At 48.7% G+C, this 21,770-nt stretch overlaps 1 protein-coding gene across 1 annotated transcript; it reads left to right on the top strand.

Moving 5' to 3' along the window:
• The first annotated feature begins 1,277 nt into the window (after positions 1-1,277).
• On the top strand, positions 1,278-21,329 carry CDHR1 (cadherin related family member 1). Its single transcript, XM_028513692.2, is given in 19 exon segments — positions 1,278-1,544; positions 2,188-2,247; positions 2,250-2,281; position 3,058; positions 3,214-3,359; positions 4,188-4,238; positions 5,450-5,539; positions 6,751-6,837; positions 8,128-8,264; positions 9,302-9,443; positions 11,207-11,285; positions 12,661-12,761; positions 14,452-14,655; positions 15,157-15,309; positions 16,858-17,022; positions 17,497-17,564; positions 18,106-18,334; positions 18,996-19,253; positions 20,518-21,329. Coding segments are annotated over 19 exon segments (2,745 nt in total). The 5' UTR covers positions 1,278-1,339; the 3' UTR covers positions 21,055-21,329.
• The last annotated feature ends 441 nt before the right edge of the window (positions 21,330-21,770 follow it).

Raw genomic sequence — 21,770 nt, 5'->3', positions numbered from 1 at the left:
CACACACACTCTGTGTGGACACTCCTTTTCTATCCATTTCTGGTGCCAGTCTGTTGACTGAGTGAACTGAGAGAGAAGTCAGAGACCCCAGAGGAGATGGGCAGGCAGGACAAAGAGAGTGCTGGCTCCTCTCAGCACACTGACAAGACATTTGCCCCAGGAAACTCTGGCCCTGCTTCTAGTCACTGGGAGACCAGCATAGGCCTTAGAATCCTCATCTCTATATAGGACTTATGGAACGCTTGCCTTGGATTTGTCCCAGCATTTTGTGACACAAAGATGCAAAAATGTCTGTGTAATTTAAAGTACACTTTTTTGGGAAAAAAATAGAGTAAAGGTTGAATTTAAAAAATAAAAATAAATAAAGTGCATCTTTCCAGCCAAAAGGCCAAGCCTGGGGGGTTCAACAAGATGAATTTTGGTTAATTGAGTATGAAATTGCCAGACACTCTGGGACTACTGACATTTTTCCTTGTCCTGAATCCCTAATTCTTGCTAGTGCAAGAGTTGACTGGGTAAAGGGGTGCGGAGGGAGGCCAGCCTGCCACTTTGAAACTGCTGCCTCCCACCTTTGTGGAGACTTGAAGGCCCTCTCTACTGCCCATCACACATGTGGACCCCACTAGTGATAGGACTAGTGATGGGACCCTCTAGGAGAGCTGGCCTGGCCTGGGAGGCAGGGCAGGCATGGGTTGAGATGCTACAGAGGCAACCCTGATAATCCCCCCCCACGTGCTTTTCTCCAAACCACAGTCCTCCTTTTTATCTCTTGATCTCACCCTATAGCCTTCAGGGACACTATCCCTGGAACATATTTGTCCCAAAGTGCAATGCTTTCCCCCAGGCCCACACTTTTCTCCTCTGCTCTCATTTTTCCTCTAGGGAGGGATCCCTCTAGCTTGAGGCTGGGTTACAGTCTGGAATGCTCATGCTCTGAGAGAGCATGAACTCCCTGAAAGTCACAGAGGAAGTTCCTAAAAGAGAAAATTCCAGTGGAGCCCAGCCCCACAGGAATTTGGGGGACTCTGCGAGACCCAATTTCAGAGTGCCCTACTCAGGGCACTCTTGGGAAAGATACTTGGTCCCCTCCATATTGCTTCTGTCTGGTACCTGAGGAGGGCCCTTGACTCCTGATCCAGACTGAGCAAAGGGGGAGTGCAGGAGAGAGGAGTGCCTCTTCCACTCCAGCCCCGCCCGCAGCTGAAGCAAGTCCCCCCCACACCCCCCCCCCCACCCCGGCTCTCCGCGCACTAATTGTCTCTTCTTAAGGCGGAAGCGCCAGCGCTTCAGTGGTGCAGACCCAAGCCGTGTCATCCGCTTAGCGCCCTCGCACCACCAGATGGTCCCGCCCCGCGCCCACTCCCTCAGCTGCCACTTCCTGCTGCCACCCCATTATCGCCTCTGTGATCTTCTCCCGGCCCGGGGCATGCTCGTGCTCTTGCGCCGGGCCCTTGTCTGCTTTCGAGCTACACTACCCGCCCGCGGAGACATGAGGCTCAGCCCGCGGGCTGCCCTGGCCCTGGGGCTGCTGCGCCTCTGCCTGGGTGAGTGACCGCTGGGGCCCTCGCGGGCCTTGTTGGGGCGAGGGATAGGCGCCGGCGTTACCCTGGGAGACCAGAGGCATAGGGCTGGACCGTCACTTCTAGAAAAGTACTTGGTTTGAGGGACGGGGACGGCAGGTGGGAAGGAGGGCGATTCTTTCGGTTGCCTGGCCCTGCTGGTAAAGAACTGCCGAGGCACTTCCCCGGAGGCCAGTATCCTGGAGACCCAGAATTTGGGGACAGGACCCCCGCTACCCTCCTCTTCTTTAAAAGCAGTGGTGGCGGTTAGGCGGCTGCTCTGCTGGTTGCATCCGGCAGGGGAGGGAGTACCCGTGTCTGATGTGACCTTGGCAGGGCACTGTCCCTTTCTGGTTCAGAATCCCCCATTTGCCCATTGATGGGTTTCGTTTGACCGCTGCCTGGATTCTAAGCGACCCAGATCTTCCGTGTCCCTGATAAGTCTGGGCCCACAGGAGATGGTGGCGAAGAGACTCTGCCTAGGCTCCCCAGCAGAGTTCGTGGGTGTGCTAGGGCCGTAAAGGGGAGTGTCAGCCTGCCCTGGACTGGGGCCAAACGCAGGACCACGCTGGTGCGAAGTTGTCCCTTCTCGTGTCTGGGTGTCCCATCTGTTCTATTTTCTTCCTAGCCCAAGCCAACTTCGCCCCCCACTTCTTCGACAACGGGGTTGGCAGCACTAATGGAAACATGGCCTATTCAGCCTCCCGGAGGACACTCTGTTGGTAAGGAGCTCTGGGAAGGGCCGCCATGAGTCTCCCGGAGGGGCAGCCCTCCTTTCCTTGGACAGGGCACCCAAACAATGAGTCAGTCCTCTGAGCCTACAGAGACACCAGCGCCAGACTGCTTGTGCTCCTGATTGAGCTCTGAATTCCCTAGGGCTGCTGCTGGTGGGGGTGTTTGCTGGGTAGTGCAGTTGCAGAAGGACCTAAGCTTGGCTGGGGGTTCTAGGTGGCAGGCAGAACTCTGCAGCATGATGGTAACTGTGGGGCTTAGCTGCCCAGTACACACTATTGTAACCTTGAGCAAATGTACTGACTCCTAGAATCTCAGGTCTGTAGTCTTTAAAATGGCCCAAGAATACCCAGTTCCCGATGATACACAGAGAGACAGGAAGAAGGTGAAAGAAGAGAGAGATTTGCACTTCTCCCTCACCTTGTCTGGGTTGGAATGCCTGAGCAAAGGGACAGTGGTGTAAAAGAGTCTACCTGCTCAAAAATCCATTAGGAACTAATCTGCACATGAGGGACAGTACTGCCCAGAGGGACACTCCTCTGGCCTTAATGGTACATCCCTTTCTCCAGCTCCTTTCCCCAGGAAGCCCCTACTCTTGGCACCTGGGACAGGAGTCATTACCAGACTAAGGCCTAGAGTTAGGCACAGCAGACCAGAAGCTCCTCTGCAGTCTGTATCATAGATGACAAGCTGTAAAGTGGCCCATACAAACATCTCACTAACAGCTGTGAGGAATAAAGACAAAGAGTGGGAGGCGGCCAGCAAGGGTGAGGACAGCAGCAAGTGCTCAGTTCAGAGCTGTACCTTCAGCACTGAATTGCAGTCACTGTATGAACAGTTGAGCCCTTGGTTCAGAGCAACTGCTCCTCTTAGGAAAAGTTGGGTCCCCAATTCTAGGTCTCCTATCTGTGTTTCCTTCTAGGCTCTCATGTGTATACCCTAAATGGGACAGACCCAGAGGGAGACCCTGTCTCCTACCACATCAGCTTTGACCCCAGTGCTAGAAGTGTCTTTTCCATTGACCCCAATTTTGGAAACATCACCCTGATTGAAGAGCTGGACAGAGAGGTATGGGGAGATGCAAGAAGTGCAGTCTGCTGGCACGCAGACAAACATCTCTAGGCTGGAAGGTCCCCTGAGTATCGTCTTTGGAGAGGTCCTGTAAGCCACAGAAAACTCAGAGAGCAGAGAAGGGATGGAAAGTATGCTTTAGAGAGTGGATCTTAGCTTGGTAAAACTCTACCTTTTGCACCCTTCAACCTGCAGGTTCCAGGGCACAGGCTGTGTTTTTGTCCCTTTGAGCTCCCACACCAGCCTGGTGGGCCTAGTTGTCCACATGACTGGACTGCAGCTATGCGGCTACTGCCAGCTCTGGTCTGGTGGCAGACTCCACCAGGCATAGACCAGGGTAGAGAAAGGAAAGGGTAGGTCTCAGAGGCTGCAGTGAAAATGTGACTGTGTGGTCTCTTTCTGGGGACCTGGGAACCTCAACACCCTTCCTCACTGTGTCATGGGGAGTAATTTAGACCCCACAGACCTGGACCTTTGCAAAACCATGGAATATGGAGACGCATAGGAGAGATAAGGGGGAAAAAAAGGAGAAAAAAAGGAATAAAACCTTTTTCCTGGGACCTCCAAGACAAGAGATCCCTCTTCATTCTAGCTGGGAAGCATTTCTGTTGACCCCTCTACAGTCCCTCTGGGTTCATGAGAATCCCTGATATGCAGAGCCCTGAAAGAAAGCATGGCTAAAGGCAGCTTTGGGCCACCTGCCCTACTCCAGGCCTCCTGTCAGGGCTCAGGGGAGGTGCAGGAAGAGCTCCTCCCAGCCTCAGAGGGAGGGGAGTTCTGTAGGGTGTCACTCCTGGACACTCACTTAGTTCTTGTTCTTCACAGAGGGAGGGTGAGATTGAAGCTATCATTAGCATTTCTGATGGCCTGAATCTGGTGAGTGCACATCTGAGCCAGCTCCCTGGCAACACACAGCTCCCTGGGCCTGAGCACATTTCCTTCCTCCCACTAGAGGGTGCAGGGGGAGGTGGGTACTCATTCACTGGCAAACTCTAGCTAAGGCCCACCAAGACCTGCCCCAATGTGCCCACAGGTAAGGGGTGAGGTCAGTGGGGGAGGGAGAGAATAAGAATGGAGAGAACAAGACTCATCAGCTGCATTTCAGATGGAGCACATTCATGCTCCGCAGCAGCTCCTTAGATCTGCTTTCCCATCTGCCTTCTCACACTTGGTTCTTGGATCTTCCTCTCAGTCACCCAAGCTGAACACCTGGGCACCCAGACCCCAACTACTCCCTTACCTCTTCCCCACAGCCACCACCTACCCCCAGCGCTCATTAGTGCTTCCCCTGACCATTGCAGGGGCTCCGCTTAAGGACCCCAACCCCAATTTACCTCTGAATTGGACAAGAACCATCCCTGTGGAACACAGGCCTGGCCACAGCCCAGCTCAGAAAGCACTAACAGCTGGCCCCCACTACCCTCAGGTAGAACCCAAGCTTCAGTCAGCATTCAGGGCTCCCCCGTTGGGCACCTTTGGCCTCCTCCACCTTTTCTCCCACATTGACCTCACCAACCATCTAGCCATAAATTTACTTATGTTCTCAGAACTCTGCTCACTGTGTTTCACTCCTCTTTGCCTTTGCACATGTTGCTCCTTCACCTATTTCCCTCTCACCTGACAAACTGCTGCAGAGCTTAGTTCTCCTCACTCCTCTGTGAAACCTCCCTGCTGTCCACCACCACAGGCTGGTTTGGTGCATCTTCTGGGGCCTGGGGACGCAGCTTCCTGCACCATGCACCCACAGCCCCAGGGGATGCAGGCCTTGGTGAGCATGCTGCTCCCAGACTGTTATCACCCTGAATGATATCACTACCCTTCTTTTATATGCTGATCTTTGCCCTCCTATCTCATCCCATAAATTACACACTATCAGACTGTCTTCTATCTCTGGGATGGAACACAGTGCTTGGCACCATGTAGTTGCTTAAAAATATTTGTTGTATAAATAAATAAAAGAAGGAAGGAAGGAGAGAGGGAGAAGAAGGAGGATAAGTAGAGACATATACCTTGAGCATTACTGGCTGCTGTCCCTCTATTGTCCAGGTCTCACAGCCCCAAATCCTGTCCCCTTTGCCTCTTCTCAGGTAGCAGAAAAAGTCACGATTCTGGTGACTGATGCCAATGACGAGGTGCCAAGGTTTATTCAGGAGCCTTACATTGTCCAGGTTCCCGAGGTAAGTGAGAAGCCACTAGAAAGGGCCCAAGTATTCCCATGCTAGACCTACAGCCTGATTTCTGGCGCTGCCCTGTGGCCTGGCCAAAGAGACCAGGCATCAGGATGCAGAGTCCCTCTCCATTCTGTCTCATGTTCTCCTTACCTCCATTGCTATCTCCTCACATTTCTTTTTCTTCCAAAGGAATGCTCATTTACTATTCCACCAAATCATAATATACATTTATCATGGAAATGTGGAATATATGGAAAAGTAGAAAAAAAAAAAGAGTTTCAAGATTACCCGAAACCCTTCCAGGTTGAAAAAGCACTATTAAATTCTGATGTATTCTTTCTAGTCATTTTTGTGATAGTTGGATTTATTTTCTGTTTGTCTTATGTAGTTGGGACTACACTAAATATGCTTTCTGTATACATTTTTTTCATTTAATTTATAAGCATTTCCTCAATTAATTTTAAAGTTTGCATAATTATTTTAATAGCTTTTGTTAAGTGAACATTCCATCATTTATGAAGCTGTTCTCTAATGTTTGGATATTTAAGACAGTTTAAATTTTTGCTGTCATAACAGACATTAAATTCCAAACATAAAAGTTCCTTTTTTATAACTAGAATTATTTCCTTAAGATACAATCCAAGATTTGAAACTACTAACTAGATTGAAAACATGAATGGCTGTGAGTTGTTATTGCTTCTCCAGAAGAACACCGATGTGTTCTTTCCTCCAGGATATTGGGGAGGGTTGGTCACCCTATCCCCTGCCCTGCATCCCCTCCCCAGCCACCACTGCCAACACTGGGGATTTTTCAAATATTTAAATGTTTGTTAATTCTGTAAGAGAAATATATTTCACTCTGGTTCAAAATTGTATGTATTTGATTCCTGGTGATGCTGAACATGTTCATGTTAATGGACCTTTTTCTCAGCTCATATTTAAATAGTTTATCTACTCTGAGTCTTAGTTTCTCTCTCAGGGGAGGATGTCTGTTTGTTCCTCCTTTTCTCTTCCTTCTTTCCTGTACCCACTCTGATGTGTTTCCTCTGTCACTGCCCTTCCCCCTGTTGGGGGCTCTCTGGGTCATTCACTACCTTTTCACCTTTTCTCAGCCCTTCACTCCCCTGACCCCACTTTTCCATGACCCTCCATAACCCCAGTTCCCTGAGCATTCTGTCAGTGCCACAGGACTCACCCCTGTGGCTATGACCACTCAGGATATACCTGCTGGGAGCAGTATCTTTAAGGTTCATGCCATGGACAAGGACACAGGCTCTGGAGGGAGTGTCACCTACTTCCTACAGGTAAGGCAGTACCCCCAAGATGAAACCAGAGGCACAGGCTAGAAGGGACACCTAGTGGACCCCACCTCCATCACCAAGGTCCTTAGGTCAGTGCATCTACTGTTCCTGGAGATTGTCAGAGATGCCACATCAGATCCCAAGGAGCTCTTAGTAAATGCAGGGGTAGGACAGACAGGTGAGGACATGAGACTGACCTGGGTGGAAGCTGTCTTCTCCTGACTGGCCCACCCTGCCTCCCTCTGGGTTGGTCTGCCTCTATCTCCACAGATTTCCAGGACCCTGAGCTCTCTACCCCCAAACCCATCTTCTCCATGAGAAGGCCTGGACACTTTGTACCCACATAGGGTAGACTAAAGCTGTTGTGCTGAAAATTGTCTATGGCAAAAGGGCCAAAGGGTCAGCTCTTGGGAGCAAAGCTGTGACTCCCTCACCCCATCCTTGTCCATACATCCCACCCTGTCAAAGGCAAGACCCTTCCTTGCACCTCCTGCCTCTCCCTGGGTTCCCTAGGAACCAGCTGCCCTCCATCACATGTTGCTGTTTCTAGAGAGTTTTCTATTCTCTCCATATTTACTCACTTGCTCTCACAATTTTCAAAGCAGCACAGCTTGGTGGTTAAAAACACAGCTTGTAGAGAAATCTCCTGTGCTCTACAGGTACTAGAGAAGTCTAACCACGTCCCACTCATGGGGCCTTCAAACATAATCCAACTCTCCCAGCTCAGTTCCTTCTCATGTAAAATGGGAAAAATAAAAAGCACATCCTCACTGGATTGCAGTGAGGGTTAAATCCATATAAACCTCCAATAATAGCTTCTGACACACAGTGACCCTTTTGTAGATTGTGGATCATCTCCTGTTGCCTCCCCCCCCCCAACCCCATCCCACCTCAGATGTTGCTCACACTGGCCACAGTCACTTCTTAGGGGAGGGGGCAGGTGAAGACCCCACCCCCTCTAGATTAAAGCATTATGCTGACTTCTCTATCTGCTGGAACCTTCAGGTCAGAGTTTAGCCCAAAGCCACACCCAACTGTTTTCTAGATAAGCAGAGAGAGCTAAGGCCCTGTGGAAGGGACCTTCTTGGTTTTGACTGAGGGAGTCGGAGGGGAAACCCAGAGCCCTAACAAGGGAGATCTTGGAAGCCAGAAAGGCTGAGTGCCCTGAAATTTGAACTTCAGTGACAAGGCCAGACCAAGGACAGTGAAGATCCCCTTTCAATAATCAGAATGGGTATTCTGGGGCCCGCCAGGGTTCCTCTCCAAGGCCAAGCTTGCCCCTCACTCTTACAGAATATTCAGTCCACCAAATTTGCCATGGATCATCACAGTGGTGTGCTGCGCCTCCGGGCAGAGACCACCCTGGATTACGAGAAGGCCCAGGCCCATTTCGTCATTGTGGTTGCCAAGGTAATAGGGAGGAATGGGGAGTATACAGTCTTTCCTCAGCCTTTGTCAGAGGCAGCTGCCCTGGGATGGGAACAGAATTAGGTTCTACAATGGAGTGGGGGCAGTTTGGACAGAAGGTGATTAGGATGGGGTGGGGAGGAGGGTGTGGGGTGCAGCTGCAATCTCTGTTGAGTGAACCCTGCCCAAACATGAATATATTTTCCAGGTTGACTGGTGACTGTGGGCTCCTAAAGTCACATTCTCTCCTGGGGACTGACAGGCCAGGTCCCCTCTATAAGACCAGGTGGCCATGGCCTGAAGACTCATGTCCCATCACATGCCCCACAACATAGCCTCTGCACACCTCCCAAGCTTGTTCACCCACATCTTTCTCTTTGTGTGACCAGTTACCTTCTCTGAGCCTCGGTTTCCTCATCATCCCTCCCCTGAGCCTTAACTAAGTTCCTCACATTTCCAAAGTGTGTGATATAGACCCACAACTCTGCAAGTGCAAAGTGGTTGCCCTCCCCCTGAGGGAAAAAAATCCCAGTCGTTAGGTCCAGTGTTTAATTTTCCAGGAATGCCCTTGCTGGTCACATGCTGGCTACAGGCCATTCAGTCCAGCCTGTGCCAGGGGACTTGAGCTGGCCCCACCTGCAGTTACTCCATGAGGGCTGGGCTCAGTGACTGCTCCATTCTACATGCTAAACACAGCCAAGTCATATTCGGGTAGCTCCTCAGCAGGTGTTGAGGTTTGGTTCCTGGCTGGGAGGGAATTGGCTTGGACTTCCTCTTCTGCCACTTGTCCAACATAATTTTCCTGGACAGTGAACTAACCCTGTTTCCAAAAGAGCATTTCTGAGTATCTACTACATACAAGACACTGACTGAAGACCTTCATGCATCATGGCATTTCATGTTCCTAGCATTCCTACAAGAAGAGAATTATTTCAGGTGACAGAGGAGCAAACAAAACTCAGAGAGGGCAGCTGCTTCATGTAAGTGGCAGGAGCCAGATTCCACTGAAGTCTGTGCAACCCTAAAACCCAACCTCTCTTTACTCCCTGATTCTTCCCAGGATGGGAGGGAGGCTGCGAGGGGCTGATGTGGTATTCTCGGCCACCACCACAGTCACAGTCTACGTGGAAGACGTGCAGGACATGGCCCCTGTCTTTGTGGGCACACCCTACTATGGCTATGTGTATGAGGACACCGTTCCGGTGGGTGACTTGCCCCTCAGCCCAGTGTTCCCTCCTGATGCTTCCTGTCCTGTCCTTCAAGCTACCTCGAGATCCCCCTGCTGGACATGGCTGAGCTCAGCCCTGGCTCACCCTCCTCACACTGAGGCTGACTCAGGCTCAGGTCAACAGGTTTTTTTCCCCTCTGGAAGCATAAGGGGTAGGAAGTGAGTACTCGTGTACAAAGCACATAGTGGGTGCCAAGACTGTGCCAGTCATTTCTCCCCTCATCACAGACCAACCGCAAAGGTCACCCCTTCAGAGGGGTTCAGAAGAGAGGCTGGAAGGTAGTTGAGAGCCTTGATTTGGGTGGGGACTTCTCTACACCTATATAGGAGATGAGGTGCCTCTATGCTTCCCCAGCCCTAAGCCTGTGGCCTGTGGCCTCTCAGACCTACAATTTGCTGCTGAACTACCATGACCCTCTCTGGATATCACACACAGACCCAGCTCAAAGGTTGACCTCAGCTGTCTCCCCTCAGTGTACTCTCTGCCCCTAGAGTTTGGGCCGCTGCATTTGTCTTTTGGCCTCTCTGGTAAGGACCCACTCTTCAGCCTGGCACCCAAGGGTCAGCTGCCCCTCCACCCATGAGCTCTCACTATCTTCTACCCACCCCAGCCCATTTCACCACTCTGCCCTCATCTCTCTGCCTGAAATATGCCCATGGGCCTGATGCTCCTTGCCCTTCTCAGTTCAGCCCTGGCACCACTTCCCCGACATCTTTGATTGAGATAGGAGCTTCCTCCTCTCTACTCCCATATTATGTATACCCCTCCATGAGCATGTCCCTCCATGCATCCTTGATATGCGCTCACAGAATCTCCCAGCCAGACCATGAGTTCCCTGTGGGGATGGCTGGAGCCAGACTTCGCAGGGCTCAAGAACTCTCCGTGGAATTGAATTGCATTCTGAATTTACTGAGGACCATTCACATGCTGGGCCCAAGCTAAATACCTCCTCTCCAGAAGCTGGCAGCCAAGTGGTATAGATGGAGGACGGGGGGGGGAGAGACAGAGAGAGAGAGAGAGAGGGAGGGAGAGAGAGAGAGAGAAATACTGGCTTCCCTGGAAGGCCTGTGGGACCTGCTGAGGAGCTAAGATTGGAGAGAGTTGCTGAGGGGAGAAGAGGCAGTGCTCAGTCAGCCCAGAAGACCCAGGAGTATGAACAGGCCAGGGAGAAGGACCTGAGGAGGGAGTTTAGAAGTGGGTGATAGGCTAAAGTCAAGCAAGATCTTCTAGTTGTGGCACCTCTGTCCAAACCCTTGAAACTGCACTCCAGGGCCACAGGGTAAAATCCCAATTCCTGTATTTAGCATCAGACCCCCCTGTGTTGGTCCCCCTTCTACCAGTCTCTCACCTCTCCTTCTGCACATCTCTGAAGGCAAAAAAAAAAAAAAAATGGATGAGACAAAGGAGGCAAAGCTGGAGGCAGGGACAGTAGAGCTGAGGACTGAGCATAGTGTATGGGGAAAGAGGCAAAGTTAGAACTGTGTGGCCTGAAAGTCCTTGGGTAATCCACATGCCTACCCATGTGCATGAGGAAGCAGTGGAGCTCAAGCTGACCCTCCAGTCCTGGGAGGCCAGTGGGTTCTGCAAGTTCCTGAAGAGAAGGGGTGGGGCCACAAAGGCCCCACCCCTTCTCTTGGGTGGAAGAAACACCTCCCCTTTATGATATGGCAGTGTCTGGGAGGGGAGAGCCCTAGCATCACACATGAGCCTCAAGAAGCTGCTCCTGTTCTCCCAAGGGCTCGGAGGTACTGACAGTTGTCGCCATGGATGGAGATCGGGGCAAACCCAACCACATTCTCTATAGTCTCCTGAATGGTGAGTCTGGGTCAGCTTTGGGGACAGACCATCACTGGGCAGCAGTTCTGACTTCCTGGGCAACCGGAGCAAGGTTCCCCAGCCTCTTTGAGTCCCAGTCCATCATCTATCAGGCTAGAAGCACATAATGTATAGAGAGGAGAGGCTGTAAGGGAGGGACCCTTACTGGGTCTCTCCAGTAAGTAGCAAGTCTCCATGGATATGTTCTCTCCGTCCCACTTGTCATTAGGTCCAATCACAAGGAGAGATGCACTGGGTAGGCAGATTTATGTTTCCTTTGCTCTGGGCATGTGCTCATTGACAGGAATGGGAACATTTCTTACACTCTTTAAATGGCTATGTTTTTTTCTAATTCTTTTAAAATTTTTGGCCTAGAACATATACTTAAATAAGTTAATTAAATGCAATGATGATACAGCATTTCCCTAGTACTAGCTCTATATATAGATGAGAAAACTGAGGCTCAGAGAAGATAAGTAGGCATCCCATGTTCCCTCTGGGTTTGAACCTAAGTCTGCTGGTTCCAAGTCTATGCTTTTTACACAACTGGGCAGCAACTCAGTAGGTAGAGCCAGCCCTGGGATAGGCTCTGCAGACCTCAGTAGCTGGTCCCTACAGGGCTAGGCCCCTCAATAGGGCCCTCCTACCTAATGCCAGTTCCCATCATCCATATGTCTACATGCTCTCACCCAGGCACTATTCCCTCCTCCAACCCTGTCCCTAGGATGTAGAGGCTCATGCATGGACAAACATGACTACCTCCACACACAGGCTCCTTTTCCCAGGTACACAGACCCTTGATTGCCTTCCATCCCCACCACCACTTCAAACTTTTACAAATTACCAAGTACCCATGACCCCCTTTCTTCTCTTCTCTTCTTGACTATTTGTCTCCCTCTTCTCTGGTCTCTTTTCTTTTATTCTCACCTCTTTTTTTGCCCTCCACTCTTCTCTTCTCTCTCTCCTTCTCGTCCTCCTCTCTCCCCTTTTTTAATCTTCTCTTCCTCTCTTTTCTCTCTTCCTCCCTCTGTTTCTCTTCCTTTCTCTGTTTCTCTTCCCATCACACACACACACACACACACCACACACACACCACTACACATAAGAGAACCAAAGTACTGTGGAACCTGGGAACCAGACAGAAGTGAGTTCAAGTCCCAGCTCTGCACTTACTGTGTATCTTGGACAGAGTTAAGCCCCTCTGAGACCCAACTTCCTCACTGGCAAGACACACAGATGATAGAATGACATTTTATAGAGGAGGCTTCAGTGAGGTAATGCATGAGGAGAATGTATGGTTACCATACCTGGCATAAATCCCTTATGACCCCTGTGCTGCTGGTCAGAACTACAGGGTGCATCTCTTCTCTGACAGGGAGTGATGGGGCCTTTGAAATTAATGAGACTTCTGGAGCCATCTTGGTCACACAGAGCCCTGCCCAGCTCCGAAGAGAGGTGTACGAGCTACATGTACAGGTAACTTCCCTCTAGCTTGGTCTTCCCTGCCCTCTGGCCCTGGGAATACTAAAGGCAGTGAGATCAGCCTGGCATTTGAGTACACTGGTCTTGACTTGGGTTTGGAGGAAATGGATGAGAAACAGAGAGGCAGAGCCATCAGCCAATGTGATACATGAAGAGGGCCCAGAGGGATGAGGGGGGTGAAATCGCAGAAATGGACAAATTGCAAAATATGAAGGAAGGAAACTACACAGAAAATGACAATTGACCGGCTGTGAGGGGTGGGGGAGAAGACAGGAATGAACAAGCATGGTGGTACCATGCCATGGGGAACAGAGAGGAGGCAGATGGACTAGGATGAGCATGATGAATTTTGCTGCTTCAGGGACAGTAAAGCTGAAATGTTCCACCCTGGGAAGACAGGTTTAGAATTAAAGGGAGAGAGTACAAACATACAGGTTGCTGTAAAAGGCTAGGTGGGAATGAGGCCAGCCAGAGGATGGCTATAAGGAGAGAGGGACCATGGGCCAAGATCACAGCTGAAGGAACATCTGAGGCTTAGAGGGAGGACTGGGGAGAATCCAGCACAGGAGACACAGAGAGGTCGAGGGGAACCTGCAGAGAATAGTCCCACCAGCCGAGTGAAGAATGACAGTGCCATATGCAGCATGGGCACAAGCAGAGTGGAAAGTAGGAAATGGAGAGGTGCAGGCTTCTTAGAAAGGAGAGTTAGGATGAATCTAGGGTGTGACAGAGCAGGGACAAGGGAGGGAAATTTTAAGACACATAAGACCAGAACATGCTTATAGAACAAGGAGAAGGAGATCCTTAAAGAGGCTTATATGATGCTTGCCACATGGTTCATGAGGTTCCTAGGACTCTTGACCCTGGCTTTGCAGCCTGTATTATTTATCCATTGTGTATCTCCACATCTCCTCTCCCTGCCACCTTTCCCTGGCCAAGGGACACAAGGATAGAGCATGGCAGAGCTAGGATTTGAACCCATGTCTGGCAGCAAAGAGGGAATAGTGCAGTGAGGTAGAGAAACACTAACTAAGGAATAAGACACATCTGCAACTCACTAGCTATGACTTTGGGTGACTGCTTCATCCCTCCATGCTGCATCCGGTAAATGGGGTTGGTAATAGCACTGTATTAGTTTCTAGAGATGTTGTAATATATTATCCCAAACTTAGTGACTTTAAAAAGCACACATTTGTATCTTGCAGTCTCTGTGGGTCAGTAGTCCAGGCTCAGCATAGCTGAGTCCTCAATTTCAAAGTCTCTCATGTGGCTGCCATCCAGCTGTCAGCCTGGACTGCATTCTCACTGAGGGATCCACTGAGGAAGGATCACCTTCTGAGCTCACATGGTCATTGGCAGGATTTTGTTCCTTGAGGGCTTATTGACTCAGTCGCAGTTTCTTGCTCTGTTGCCTAGAGGTCACCATTAGTTCCTTGAAACATAGCTATTTGCTTCATCAAAGCCAGTAAGAGAGTCTGCTAGAAGACAGTATTATAATCTCTTGTAATCTAATCACTAAGTAGTATCTCCCTTTGCCATATTCTATCTGTTAGAAGCAGGTTGCTGGGCCAGGCCACACTCAAAGAGAGGGGATGACTCAAAAATGAATACCAGGAGGTGGGGATCATTGGGGCCATCTTGGAGTCACCCTGTCACACAACCATAGTCACCTATCCCACCCTAGGTGACTGAGGTCAGCTCTGCAGGGAGCCCAGCTGTCCAGGCCACGGTCCCTGTCACCATCAGGATCGTGGACCTCAACAACCACCCACCAACATTCTATGGAGAGAGTGGACCCCAGAACAGATTCGAGCTGTCCATGTATGAGCACCCACCTCAGGGGGAGATCCTTCGGGGCCTGAAGATCACCGTCAATGACTCAGACCAGGTATGTAGCTTTGCCCTCCACCCGTCTTCCTGAAAATCATATGGGGACAAAGTCCCACAGCTGAGGCTGCATCAGGCTTCACTGCTTACATCATAGGACCTGGCAGGTCACAAACTGAATGAAACAGGAGTGTGTAACCAGAGAGAAGTGGGAGAGTAGCTAATCAAAGACTGTGTGGCTTAAAGACATTCACAATTAATTAAAAGTAAAAGCCAGTCAAACAAAAGCACCTCTGCATCTGAACCTCCAGACAAGCATTTCTGTGTGTATCCTCTTGCCTCCTATTCCCACACAGAGCTAGGCCTCTGTGTTCATTCTCCTGAATAGTCCTCATAGTCTATTAAGTTCTTTCTGATTGCTGACTGCCTCACCTACAAAAGAACTAAATACTTACCTTCCAAGGTTAAAGGCATATGAAGGCTCTTTGCTTAACACCAATATGTATATAAGTTTGTATTCTCATTCATCTTCCTTGTTTCCTCTCTCCAAACTGTTGCACAGGGAGCCAATGCTAAATTCAACCTGCGCATGGTGGGACCCGGGGGCATCTTCCGAGTGGTCCCACAGACAGTCCTGAATGAGGCCCAAGTCACAATCATTGTGGAGAATTCAGCTGCCATTGATTTTGAAAAGTTCAAATTGTTAACCTTCAAGGTATGTGATGATTTGCACTGGCCTGAATGGGGAGAGGGTCCCAGGAGCTCACAACAGCACCTGGATTTATTCCTGAGGGGGTCCCTTTTAACCCTTTGCCCCCTCCTAGTCCTTCTCTCTTTCTCTCAGTCCCTCTGCCCCTGCTGCTGATTTGGGGAGCGAGAGGGGAGGAAGAAGAGTGATACAAGAACCCTCTCTTGCTGCCCTCACTGCTTCTATGAGCTCCGGCTTCTAAACTACAGCAATCCCCCAGGACTTCAAGGAGGGCTTGAAGGGAAACTGCCAATATAAGTGCCATGTTAATAGGTGAAGAAAGCAAAACTACTCATCAAGATAAATGTTTTTCTCGTATATTTGACATCTGTCATATATGCTGATAAAAACTTTAGTAGAACATTAAAAAAGCACTCCTTTGTATTTGTAATTATTTAAAATTATAAACATAAACAATGCCTATTATACATAAACATAAATAATATATAAATAAAAGGTAAAAATGCTGTTATTATTTAAATTTTTTTAATCTTTATTATATTTTCCATCACTATTTAGTGCCCTTATACCCCCTTATCCTAAATTGTTATAATTATTTATATTATACATCATGCACACATAGCCAGCATCATTCTTAAAAGTAAATTCTAAAAGCATTCTGTGAAGTCAGAAACAAAATTTGGATGCCCACTGTGACAGCATTATTTAACACTTTTCCTAGGATAACATTATCCCTGGATAAAGGAAGGACATAAGAGGTATACGCATTAGAGAGGAAGACAAATTCATCATTATTTTTGGTGAAGTGATTAGAAAAACCTAAGAGAAATTGAAAAACTGTTAGAAACATGGCAAAGTTGTTAACATGGTTGATTACAAAGTTAATACACAAATTTTATAGTTTTCCCCTACATACAAAAATAGCAATGGGAATAATAGAATAAATGTTTTTTACAAAAGAACTCAGAAAGAATTCCTAGGAATAACTATATTAAGAAATAGAAAAGACTTATATGACAAAGAAATTGTAAAAATTTAACAAAGGGATATAAAGAAGGAAAACCCGTTCAAAATGCAAATTCTTATTGTAAAGAATCCAATGCCACCTCGGTTAAGTCTTACCTTAAGTTTCCTTCAGAGGGGTGGTAAGGGGACTTGACACAGTTGCACAGGTTTTTATCTGGAGAAATAAACCTATAAGAACAGTTGTGAAAATTCAGAAAAAAAGACAAGGCAGGAACTTTCTCTATATATTACTATATAAATAAAGCACAATAAATTTTAAAATTGGAACTAAAAAGGAATAAACAAATCAGTGGAACAAAAGAAATTGACCTAAATACAGGTGGAAACTATAAGAAAGCTGGCATTGCAAGTTTGTGGGGAAAATGATGGAGTGCTTTACAGGTGGCTCCTGCGAGTGGTGGTAGGAATAGCAGCTGACAGTAGGAACAGAGCCAGGATCCAGGGAACTGAGGTGGGTCTGGGGCCAGGCCTGAGACAGGAAGTGATTGCCACCCAGACAAGTCTTTATTTTCCTCCTTCCTTCTTCAGCTCCTGGCTATTGAAGTGAGCACCCCGGAGAAGTTCAGCTCCACTGCGGATGTATTGATCCAGCTCCTGGACACCAATGACAATGTCCCCAAGTTCACCTCTCATTACTATATTGCCAGGATCCCTGAGAATGCCCCAGGGGGCTCCAACGTGGTGGCTGTCACAGTGGGTTGGGGACTGGCCCAGGGACTGAGGGTCGGCTTAGGAACTACTAAAGGGAACCTTATAAAGTCAGACAAACCTGGGTTCCAGTTTGAATTGCCCATACTCATTAGCTTGTGTTTGGACACACTACCTGTCCTTATGGAGCCTCCATTTTTTTTTTATAAGGGGGACAACAACACTTCAAAGGACTATAAGGGAAACATAAGTGTTAACTTCAAGCTCAAGACATAGGACTCACCTCCTTTTCCTTTCTCATTTACAAAGGATACAGATTTATCTTTTTGTACTTCTATTACTTGAGACCTTCTGGGCAGAAAACTAGGGCTCTGGGGTAGGACTCCAGATCAGTTTCTACCACAGTTGGGCAAACCCCAAAATCCCTTGTTTTGCCACTGAAAATAACCCTCTGACACATGAGCTGCCAATGTGCCCAAACAAAGGGGCAGGTGGCACTGGGAGCTTTCTCTCTTCCAGGCTGTGGATCCAGACACAGGTCCTTGGGGTGAAGTTAGATACTCCATCTATGGGTCTGGGGCCGACCTGTAAGTAGATCCAACCCCATACAGGGCCTTGGGCAAGGAGGCTGCGGGTGCATGGGGTCTGTGCCAGAGTCAGAAGGAACCTAGAAAGGACAAGTCCTGGGTCACAAAAGTTAGCATGGGACAGGAGTGGAGGGAAGCAGTGGAGAGCCTGAGGCAGAGGTACTGGGGACACAGTAAGGTGCTGGGATCTGAGAGAGAAAGGGTCATCATGATGACTCAGAGCTATGGCCCATGACCTTAGGAGCCAGGCAAGCAGTGCTGGGCTAGGGAAGGGCAGACCATGGAAGGAAAGGGAAGGTCTGTGACTCAGGTCATTAAGTTCAATGTTAATGGAGGGGTGGGTAGTTGGGTGGACCTGCTTCCCTTGGTCAGACTGCAATGATGGGAGAGGGCCATGTGGGATACTTGAGAGAAGCTGCATAATGCATTATCACCACTTCCTGGAGGCATTTCATTACTATAGGCATGTGTCTATGTGTGTGCACACATGTACATGTGCTTGTGCTTGTGCACACCCCCCTCTGCTCTCTGTGACTGGTAGCTTCCTGGTTCACCCATCCACTGGGATCATCTGCACCCAACCCTGGGCCAACCTGGATGCTGAGGCTACTGCCAGGTACAACTTCTATGTGAAGGCAGAGGACATGGAAGGCAGGTACAGCCTAGCTGAGGTGTTCATCACTCTGCTGGATGTCAATGACCACTATCCCCAGTTTGGAAAGAGCATACAGGAGAAGACGATGGTGCTGGGGACCTCAGTGAAAATTGAGGTGTGCTTTAAAGACAGCTAAGCTCCCCTAAAAGCCTTATTTTAGCAGCTGCAAGAGACATTGTGGCATAAGAATTTATTTTAAAATAAAATATATTGGATTCTCACTCTGGGCAAGGGTTTTTAAGATACTTTATATGTCCCCATCCTCACCTCAACCCAGAAATAACCTCTGAAAAGAAAGTACCATTGCCACTTAATGAAACAAAAGATTGAGTCCCAGATAAGTTAAGTATTGCTTTACCTTCATTCACATAGCCAGTCTGCCCACTTTCTAAGCAGTGTCTTTCCCACTGTTCTACACTGTCTTCCCAATGTGGAAGAGCAGGGACTCTGAAACCCAACAGACTTGACGTTCAGCTCCCCTCCCTCTACCTGTCTATACTTAGACAAGTCACTTAGTACCAAAGCTTTTGTTTTTCAACAATGCCTACTGCCAGGATTGTTCTGAGAATGGAACGGCATAACATACACAGAGGGCCTGGCATGGACACTGGCTCATAGTAGCACACACATTCAATTTCTCTCCCAGCTCCTGTCTACTCAGTAGGATCAGGACCCTTCCCCATCAACCAGCAAGCCCCATATGTCATGTTGGTTTAGCCTGAGTACACAAGTACTTTCCTAGAAACCCAGCCATGTCTGTTCCTCCCTGTGCACAGGCCACAGACCAGGATGCAGAGGAGCCCAATAACCTGGTGGACTATTCCATCACCCATGCAGAGCCAGCCAACGTGTTCGACATTGATGCATACACAGGGGAGATCCGGCTCAAGAACTCCATCCGCTCTCTGGATTCCCTGAATAATGTCACGTGCAACAGGGACTATACATGGTCCCTGGAGGTGCAGGCCAAAGACCGTGGCTCCCCATCCTTCAGCACCACGGCTTTACTCAAGATTGACATTATAGACACTGAGGTGGGTATAAAGCCTGAGTGGGGAAGAGGGTCATCTCAAGCCTCACTGCAACATGACTGGGGGAGAGACCATCTCCAGCCTTCCTCCAAATTATACTGGATGCTAACACAGGCTCCTGTGCCATCACACACACATACCAGCCAAGGCTCCTGTGCAACACACAGGCTTTGGAATCAGGTTGGAATTCTAGTCTCAATACTCATTAATGGTGTGACTTTGGACTTTGCCAAGCTGTTCTTCCTTTTCTGTAAAATGAGAATAATGACACCTTCTTATCATAGTATTGAAAGCAGATGTGAAATCATTACATGAGGGGAGACACCCCCCCAGACAGAATAATCTTCTGTAGGGCGAGCTCCTTGTAGTACAGGCTTCCCCTGCTAGGTGAGTATTCTAGGAAGCCATCTGTATCAGTGTACCAACTGGCATTGTTGTGAGAGGCTTGTTCAGCTTCAGCAAATTTTTTTGGAGACTCAATGATGTCTTTGCCCATTTCATGACAGGGATGTGTGATCATACCTGCCCACACCACACTGATTGTTCAGCAGTTTTTGACCAACAATGGCATGACCCCATGCCCCACCCTACCCATTCACCCAATCTCACCCTGAGTGACTATATTTTGTTATTTCTCTGGATGAAAAAAGTCCTCAAAGAGGAATGTTTTACTGATGTGGAAGAGGTGAAACAATAAATGGCAGAAGCACTAAAAGGCATCAAAATCATTAAGTTCAAACACTGTTTTGAGCAGTAGAAACAATGTCTTGATAGGTGTATTGAATCAAATGGACTCCTCTGACGGTGAGTGAAGTTTAAACATGTAAGAATAAATATACAATTTTTAATAAATAAATTCTGGTTTTTTAGTCCCTCCTCATACATAGTTCTCAGCCCAGTGTCAGGAAGAAAGTCATTATCTTAAGAGTTCTTGTTAGATTTGAGATGTGCACCCCATAATCAAAGGTAAATGATATCCTACTCTCTGGAGAACAGAGTCCAGCTAATGAGGAGGTCTTAATCCAAAAGATGGTGTTTGCATCATGCTTTCTCTGTGTGCATTTTTTTCTGGTAGGTTGCATGTGTTGTGTTTTTTTCTCTGTGTGCATTTTTCTGGGATGAAGCCCATAGTGCTCATCAGATTCTCAAGGAATACCTGATGCCAGAAAGTTTAAAAACCATTGGGCTTAAGGGAGCTCATGACCCCTGCTCTGTCCTCCAGGGACTAGGCAGGGCAGCTGAATGCAGGGGTGGCTCTCTCTTCCAGATGCTGTCCCAAAACTCCATGGACACTTTCCTAATGCAGACGAAAGACAATCCCATGAAGGCTGTGGGTGTGTTGGCCGGCATCATGGCCATCATAGTGGCAACTACTGTCCTCATCTCCACTGCCACCTTCTGGCGCAACAAGAAAACCAACAAGGTCTTGCCAGTGCGGCGTGTGCTCCGCAAGCGGCCCAGCCCTGCACCCCACGCTGTCCATATCGAGTGGCTCAAGTTCAACAAGACCAAGGCTGCTGCTAAGTTTCTGCTCAGAGAGGATCCTCCCAATGAGAACTGCAACAAAAACAGCCTAGGAAGTCTCCCAGTCCCTAGAGCCCCAGTCCCTCCTCCTCTACCTAGAATGGTACCCAGCATGGGTGCAGCCCCCTGGACTGTGCCTACAGTCTCTGGCTCACTCACCCCTCTACAGCCTCAACAGTCATCCAAACCCAAAGCCTTGGAAAGCCCTATCCAGTCAGCTCTGGTTTCTGAGCTCAGGCAAAAGTTTGAGAAGAGTGTAGCTAACAAGGCTTACCTCTAGAGCATAGCCCCTGACCTCTCTCTTCCCCACCCCATTTTCCCCTCTGCTCCTTAGGGTCACTCCTGTTTTGTACAATATAACCCAGGACTGACCCAGACAGTATTAAGAGGTAGACTGTAAGAAGTCAGGAGCCCAACAAACAGGTCCTTTGCAGTCTATGATTCAGGAGAGGCTGTGCTGGATCAGGTTTGCCCCCCACAGGAAATACAGTATCCTTCCAACGTGCATGCAATCAATCTCTCTTTAAAATTATGAATAAAATCTGTTAACCAACAGCCAAGCAGACTGTCAATTTCTGCTGCCATTTGTGATAGTTGACTCCTAGAAGCTAGTCTTCCTGACACATATCCAAGCACATCAGTCTCCTGGCTCCTTTGGTGGGTAGATCCACCCTTTGACACCCAGGTCTAATTCTGTGCATAGCTGCAAAATTTTGTCCAAATTGCCGTGCAGACTCTCTAACAGCGCACATTTTCAGGGTTGTCTACCTATGCATGGCATGTGGGCCTGGACTAGGTTTTCTTCTTGGCAGGGCTGCTTGAGGAGGAATGGAATCTGGATCTAGAACTAATTAACCCCAACACAGCAAGGGCAGGAATTAGGGGACCTGATGTAGGCATGAAAACCTGAGAAGCAGTGTTGCTCTGTGACAATGGTCTTGAAGGCCTCCAGACTGGGACCTCAAGTCAGCATCAGGGCCCTGGGAGGGGACAAGC

Source organism: Phyllostomus discolor, chromosome 5 (genome assembly GCF_004126475.2).
Source record: "Phyllostomus discolor isolate MPI-MPIP mPhyDis1 chromosome 5, mPhyDis1.pri.v3, whole genome shotgun sequence".
Lineage (NCBI taxonomy): Eukaryota > Metazoa > Chordata > Mammalia > Chiroptera > Phyllostomidae > Phyllostomus > Phyllostomus discolor.
Note: the sequence above shows the minus strand (reverse complement) of the source record. Positions and strands in the feature narration are given on the sequence as shown.